The sequence below is a fragment of the Apteryx rowi genome, unplaced genomic scaffold (assembly GCF_003343035.1).
Source record: "Apteryx rowi isolate R43461 unplaced genomic scaffold, aptRow1 scaffold_475, whole genome shotgun sequence".
Lineage (NCBI taxonomy): Eukaryota > Metazoa > Chordata > Aves > Apterygiformes > Apterygidae > Apteryx > Apteryx rowi.
This window is the reverse complement of record NW_020450733.1, coordinates 46,868-54,666: the sequence shown is the minus strand read 5'-3', so window position 1 is coordinate 54,666 and position 7,799 is coordinate 46,868. Positions and strand designations below refer to the sequence as shown.

Genomic DNA, 7,799 nt, shown 5'->3' with positions numbered 1-7,799 from the left:
AGCGTCTGTCTCTTTGAAATGCAATAAGGCATGAATGTTTGTCTGAGGGGTTTTGGGGTGGTTTTTTGGCTATGACAGCTGACCAAAGTAGCTGCGTCATGTGGTGAGATGCTCTGCTCTGGCTCACCGAAACCCAGCCTGAATCTAGATCATGCTGATAAAACCCTCCCCCAGAGCCCTGTAAAGGCTTGGTTTTGCTTTGCCTTTTTAAGAAAATCTGGGTTTTGCCCTGGCTAGTAAAGCTGGCCAAAACCCTCCCTGCCATGGAAGAAAGGCTTTTTGGATTAACCCCCATAAATATGCAAAGAAATGAACTGTGATTAATTTTGTTGCTGCTTAGCAGAAAAGCCACCCCCCACCACCTCCTCCTTCTCTTTCTCCCCCCCTTCAATTTGTTCTGGGACGACACACAACTGATTTTGAACTTTTTGTTATTTTTTTCAAAATTTTGAAACTTTTTCCCCAAAGTAAAATGAAAGCCTCCTCCAGTTTGCTTCACACCACTCTGCTGAAGATTGGGAAGTATTTCATGCTACTGATTCTCCTTTAGAATAAAATGAAGCAGGAACAAATAAGTTAGTTACAATCCAGTTTTACTGGACACACTCCAAAAAGAGAAAGGAAGGAAAACACAGCATCATTTCAGTATCACCGAAGTATGAAAAGCCACAGGTTTTTTTTTAATGGTGCTTTCACAAAAATAAAAAGACACGGTGGAGTGCTAGAGGGGTAAATGCAGGGTTTAGAAATGGGAACATAGACTTTGGGTGCTTTTATGCTGGCACTGATGTGCCTCTGGGCTCCTGCTCCCAGTTGCTATATTTCCCAAGTGCTGGACTGAAACACGACTCCACTTCTCAGCTTACCAAATGCATTTCTTTTGGCAAGAAAACCCACACGGAGTGAAGAAGCTGAAATACCCCCAGGAGCACTATGGACATGGCCCTTCAGGCGGTTTGTTCAGAGTGATTTTCACTAGAGTGGACTTTTGCCTTGGTTGCTGCTACCGGCACGGCGGGGGAAGTCAATGAGACTTAGGCTGTTGGATGATTTTTGCACTTTTTAAGCCATTCCCGCAAAACCTTAGCATGAGACAACAACAACCCAGTTTGACACCAAACATTAATGTTCTGCCTCAGTTAGTATGAAAAAAAAATAGATAATTCAGAGAACAAGCCCTTTTCCAAACGCTTTGGATCAGTTGTACGTGGCTCCTCTGACAAAATACACTCACAAGATTACCTGCAAGCTGTTTGGTGCATGAAGTGTTTGCCCGCATTTTGTGTTTTGAACGGGTGCCGCTATGGGGCAAACTTTCATTTAAGAAGAGAAAGCAAAGGAACGTGAGTGTAGTTTGGGGTTCTTTTTAGATAAGCTGTTTGCAAGTTTAAGCCACATACCTGTGGGTGGCACTTTTCAGATGCAGTTATCTCAAATCGCTTTCCTAATACTACTCTCTGAACCGGTGGCCAGGTTTATGAGGATGTTGCATCCTGCCTGACTTCAAAGACAGCTGCAATTGCTCAGCACATCTGGAGGAGATGTATTTTTAGAAGCTTGGCTGTGGCTGGGGAAGAGAGGGATTTTCTGCTGCACTCAAGGTGAGTGCACTCATGAGTCACTTTGAAGTGACCCCTAATGGGCTCTGTGCTCCCACAATAAGACATGTTTTAAGAGGGGCCCCATGCTTGCAAACCACTGCCTCGGTTCTTTCAGCAACCTCCCAAGGTATTTCTACATAGCAGGAAAAAAACCCATATGTATGATAAAGACGGGTTGCTTAACTTGAAGGAATGAATTTGGATCATCCCAGCAGTGAAGACAAAGCAGGTTGGATTAAAGCCAAGTTCCCAGCCCATCCCCGAGCTTCTGTGGACCAGAACTGCAAATGCTAAACTGAGCTAAACCCCCAAGTTATTGCATCCTCACAGCTATTTGATCTGCATTAGCTGATGTTGGACAGCTAGCTGCAACTACAAACAAGCTGCTCAGCCTCATTTAAAGAAAAAGCAACCCCAAAACCCTCCCATTCCCCAATCAGAAAATCACCCAGTCCTGTGTTTTCCTTTTAAACCTGTTTCAGGTCCTTTGAGAAATCTGCTTAGTGTGTGCTCCACTGCTTTTCCTGGATTGGGACCCAAATGCTTAACAACTACAGTGTGAGGAGCAGGAACAGGGGCAGGCGAGGGATGGAGGTGTGCAGGAGTGATGCAGGAGTGCTGGTTTTGTGGAGGGTCTCATGTTGGTTTTACTCGGGCTGCACAGCATTCTTCAGGCTTTGGCTTTTTATGCTTTTTTTGCTGGAGGAAGTTTTGGAGATGATTTTCACACCTGGGTTGGTGCCTTTTGCACTTCCAGAGCTGAAATTCCCTCCACTGGTGCTCAGCCCGCTGCCACCTCCTCCTCCTCCTCCGTAGCCATGACCACTTGCGATGCCAAGACTGCTGCCTCCTCCCAGGCCAAGACCACTTCCTCCTCCATATCCACCTCCGAGACCACCACCACCACCTCCGAGACCAAGTCCTCCACTTCCAAAGCTGTAGCCTCCACCACAACCGCCTCCTCCAAGACCGAAACTGCTTCCGCCACCTCCTCCACTTAGACTCAGTCCACCAAATCCTCCTCCTCCGCCAGCCATGCCAGAGCTGGAGCTGATCACAGCTGCAAGAAAAACAACCAGAGAGTCAGACATCTGCTGTGGCAATCACCCAGTTCCAGAAAGGACCATAATCAGGTCCTGGACCCATAGGAATTTAACCTGACTTCTGTCCCCTGTACAAGCCACTAATGTTTGTGGTAGGTTCTGAATGTCTTTTTTGGAGCAATTGGCCCAAATCGCCCTTTTCCCAAGGTTGCCTGCAGACTCTGTTCCCAATGGACCCAAGACAAGACGAGGGCTGTGATACTTACAGTAGCCGATGGGGTTCAGTCCCTCTCCGCTCAGCCTGTTGGGGGGCAAAAAAAGGCAAGGTTAGTGCAAATGAAGAGGGCAGGCGGGGAGAACGACCTGCTTGCAGGGAGAGTGCGATTGTCTCTATTCTTACTGCTACAGGGATTTTTTTCCCACCTGCTCTCCTCTCCCTCCAGCAGCTTCCTGTAGGTAGCAATCTCAATGTCCAGGGCCAGCTTGATGTTCATGAGCTCCTGGTACTCGTGGAGCTGCCGGGCCATGTCGGCTTTGGCTTTCTGCAGGGCGTCTTCCAGCTCAATCATCTTTGCCCTAGCATCCTTGAGGGCCAGCTCCCCGCGCTCCTCGGAGTCTCCGATGGCTGTCTGCAGGGTGGCACACTGCAAGGGGAGGAAATGGGACTCTTCCTAATTGCTGCTTTTGTTTGTGGGCAAGAATCACCCAAGGAATAAAACCATTTTGGCCTGACTATTAATGAACAATGATTATGACTGAGATCATTAATCCATAGCTAACTCTGCAGCCTACACAACACTGCTGGAGTTGAAATGCCAGCCTAGAAAGAGTTATATGATACGTGGGCTGAGGATATAAAGTGGTACCCCTTTCTGGAGGAAATTCAACATGCTTCCATGAAGCATGTCACAGTGTAGAGGTGCTGAAGTCCCTGAATGGCACGACAGTGGCAGATAGCAGAGCTGTGATACTAAGGGATTGCGGAATGGGGCTCTGTGGGCTCTTTTTGCCAGTCCTACCTGGCTTCTCATGTTCTCTATCTCTGACCGGATTCGCTGGATCAGTCGGCTGAGCTCTGAGATTTCTCCCTTTGTATTGCGCAGGTCATCTCCGTGCTTCCCAGCGGTGGCCTGCAGCTCCTCAAACTGAAGTTTGGAAAGAAGAGTGAACAGTCTAAGATGTCCAGGTAGTCAGGATGTTAATTAAACTTCTTCACATAGGGACAACGGTAGTTTTTTTGCAGAAATGCATCCATGGCATCTACAGATCTGCTCACCTTGGTTTGGTACCAAGCCTCAGCCTCTGCCCGGCTCCTGTTAGCAATGTCTTCGTACTGAGCTTTGACTTCAGCTATGATGCTGCTGAGGTCCAGGTCCCGGTTGTTGTCCATTGACAGAATGACAGCGGTGTCGGACACCTGTGCACTGAGCTGAGCCAGCTCCTGGGAGGAAGCACACAGGGTCATGGGCCTCCTGCACTTACCTTTTCAAATGCCATGAATGATGATGGCAGGCACTGTCTAGGGGGTGACAGCAGGACAGAAATCAGGGGAGAGGATCTGTACCGCATCATAGAGGGCTCGGAGGAAGTTAAGTTCATCAGTCAGGGCATCCACTTTGGCCTCAAGCTCCACCTTAATCATGTAGGCAGCATCCACATCCTGGAAAACAGCAACCACAATGACATCTGCAGCATCTGGTACCTCGTCTTTGGCTCAACCAAGAACTGGCTAAGCTCCGCATCCGTAACACCTTCCATCTCACTCACCTTTTTAAGGACCACAAATTCATTCTCCGCTACTGTGCGCCGGTTGATTTCCTCTTCGTATCTACAGGGATGAAAGGAAAGATGCGCTGGATCACATCTTGGTAAGCAGGAAAAGTTGTACAGGTAGGACTGCAAGATTATCTGGGCTGGGAATAGGATTTGCAGATCAACCTCTTGGAGACTGCCCTGCTCAAAGTTATGAGTGTCTCTTTTCTCAAGGGGTTGAAACAAGACGTTTTGGCATAATGCAGATGGAACAAGGAAGGTAAAGCAGTCTGTTTAAATGGTTTTCCTTTGCAAATGTCATCACAAACTTTTATTCTGGCTGAAACTGCCTTTGCTGATTGGAAAAATGTTGATGGACCACCTTTCTCCTGCTGGGGGGGCTCTGCAGGGAAAGGCACCTTATGAGAGCTGTATCTTAGAGGGTGATTAGTTAGGTAACTTGTGTTGGACTGGAGATACTTGTCTCCTTCCACTGTCTACCTTAGAAGGTTTGATGAATATCTCAGACTAGACATTTGACCTTGGAAAAGCTAAATTTAAGTGAGATTAATCCTACTGCATAGTGCTAAACTGAACCATTTGCATCCTGTTTCACCGTGGGGTGCCTGGATGTGTTATTAAACAGGCGCTCACTTGTTCTTGAAATCCTCAACGAGGTCTTGCATGTTCTTCAGCTCCCCATCCATGCGTCCCCGCTCGTTCAGCAGGCTGGCCAGCTGCCGTTTCAGGTTGTTGATGTAAGCCTCAAAGAGTGGGTCCATGTTGGTTTTGCCTGTATTGTTTTTTTGACCCTGCTCCTGCAGGAGGGTCCATTTGGTCTCAAGCACCTTGTTCTGCTGCTCCAGGAAGCGAACCTGAGCATTGGGAAGCAGAAGGTATTTAGCGAAATATACCTATGAGCGTGCTGACAGACAGAATCAGTACCTGAGACAGACGGATGGTACAAACCAAGGGAATCCCAAACCAAGACCAGTAAGTCCAGCTGTATATATCCTCCAGATTATCTAGGTCTATGTGAACCCATCCAGTAGCTAAGCAAATCTGACATCAGTGGGCAGTTCTATTTAGAGGCAATTTAATTCAGCAAGTTAATGAGCAATCACTAGAAAATGTGGGTTCAGCTATTTCATCATTTGCTTTCTTCAACATCCTTCAGTTTTCCCTTCTTTATAAGTGATATTTATCTTCCTTCTTTAAGCTAAGATTTGAGTACTACAGGTTAAAAGACAAGTACTTAATTGCCCTTCCTTTTGCTCATATGTACTCCATTTAAAGTCTTTATCCAAGTAAAAGCCAAGAAAGGACTTAACAAGTCAATGGGCAAAGGACTTTAGCTCACAGGCAATAAAACTGGATATATCACCTCTGCTGTGATACCAAATAGAGACAGCTGGGTTAGTTCTTCAGCAGCTAGGTCTGGACCTGGAATTGGCTTACTCCATTTGAGCTAATATATCTTGTTTCTCAGACACAAAACCCAAATCTAATCCTCTTGTTACTAGTTTCCAATGTCTAGTCCTGTAACTGTTTAGAAGTATGTTCTCTTTCAATTACTTTAATTAAGACATGCATGTAGGAAATATACAATAGAATGAAGATTTATGGAGTCATATTTTGTAGATAGGAGACTGTCTCACTCCCTCTCTATCACAATTAGGTGGTACTTTAGGCAGAAATCTCACCTTGTCAATGAAAGAAGCAAATTTGTTGTTGAGGGTCTTGATTTGCTCCTTCTCATCTTTTCGCACCTGCTGGATGTTTGGATCAATCTCCAGGTTCAGGGGTGCCAGGAGACTCTGGTTGACGGTCACTTCTTGGATTGTACCGACTCCAGGTGGGCCAACACCAAATCCTCCCGGACTTCTGCCACCACCCAGCCCTCCGCTGAATCCTCCCAGTCCACCTACTCCACCAAAGCAAAAGCCTCCACCACCTCCATGTCCGCCACCAAAACCAAGCCCACCAGCACTTCCACCAAAGCCATATCCTCCACCACCGCCACCTCCACTGCCAAGACCAAGTCCAAGACCACCACCAGCTCCGCCACTTCCCAGGCCAGAGCCGCCACCAGCTCCACCTCCAAAAGCAGCCCGGAAGCTGCTTCCAACACCAATGGAAATTCTCTTGGTACCACCAAGGTTGTAGAGGCTCCTGCTGCCAAAACCAGCACAACTGCCACCGCCGCCACCTCCTCCAATGAGCCTTCCAAAACCACCTCCACCTCCTCCAGATCGTGCCATAGATATTGAACAAAAGCTAGCCCTGTTGCTACTTGGAATAATAGCTGAGGCAGCGCTGAAACTTTTGCCTCCACCTCCAGCTCTCATGCTGTAAGTTTGCCGGTTCATTGCAGTAGGAGGTAACAGCCCAGCACAGTGAAGAAGCAGCAGACTGGGAGAGTGCAGCTCTCTGATGGAAGAGAGCGTGGCATGGCCTTTTTATCCCTTTGGGGATCTGGGCTTGGTTGCATGGAATTCAAGAGATCAATTTAGTGCCTTCATGGTTTTGACGTGCCAGGCAGCCAGCTGTCTCACTGAACTTGTTAAACACTGATTGCACTCAAACACACCTATTGGAGCTGGTGTGAATCTGCTCAGCTAGAAAAGTTACATAACTCCCTGATTTCTGGCAGTGAGAGCTCAGCCATAATGCAAAGTCTCTGTATGCTTGCAGAGATTCAGGACCCCCCCAAAAAAGGTGAGAAAGAGGAATATATCTGTGGATATTGGCAACAGATCACTACAGAGCTTAGCGGGGCATTTCTCTAAATTCATTTGAATGGAAGGCAGCGGGACTGAAATTGCTAAATCTGAACAAAAATATTTTGTGGGTTTCTTGGCCTGAAGGCAAAGAGCAGTCTGCCTGTTGACTGTTTGCATTTGTTAGGCAGAGACTGTCTTTTTGAGCTGTTTCAATACTTAGTGCCATGAGGTGCTGGTCCATGATTTGCCTCTGAGACACTATATGTAGGTGACATCTCACTTAAATTCTGGCTGTTTAAAATCAGGTATTTAGTCTTTGGCAGGTTTTCTAGGCTGCCTTTCTGGAGAGATTAGCATCTCCAGAGGGCACCTCCAACCTACCCAGAGATGGTCGTTGCACTGATCTCCAGCCAACTGATGGCACGATCAGTTGTTAATATTAAAGTTCCTGAGAAAAAGGGCAAAGACAACAGGGTGTGGTGGCATTCCTGGCCTCTCAGACTTTGTGGAATTGTGATGTTTACAGTATTTTATTCTGCGTATTTAAGATCTCGGTTCCCTATCAGCATTTTGGTATCCTGGTGGCATTGCCTGCACTGTGCACATGACTGGAGCTCAATATATGCCTACATATTTGCAGGACAGGACTCTACACGTTCTTTGAAATACATTCATGTGCT

At 47.0% G+C, this 7,799-nt stretch overlaps 1 protein-coding gene across 1 annotated transcript; it reads right to left on the bottom strand.

Moving 5' to 3' along the window:
* Nucleotides 1-2,248: 2,248 nt before the first annotated feature.
* Nucleotides 2,249-7,338, bottom strand: LOC112972141 (keratin, type II cytoskeletal 5-like). The gene is made up of 9 exons (XM_026078256.1): nt 6,100-7,338; nt 5,051-5,271; nt 4,412-4,472; nt 4,209-4,304; nt 3,921-4,085; nt 3,664-3,789; nt 3,068-3,288; nt 2,911-2,945; nt 2,249-2,661 (listed from the first exon to the last, which is right to left on the bottom strand). The coding sequence occupies exons 1-9, from the start codon at nt 6,763-6,765 to the stop codon at nt 2,249-2,251; spliced, it is 2,004 nt and encodes a 667-aa protein (XP_025934041.1). The 5' UTR covers nt 6,766-7,338.
* Nucleotides 7,339-7,799: the final 461 nt, after the last annotated feature.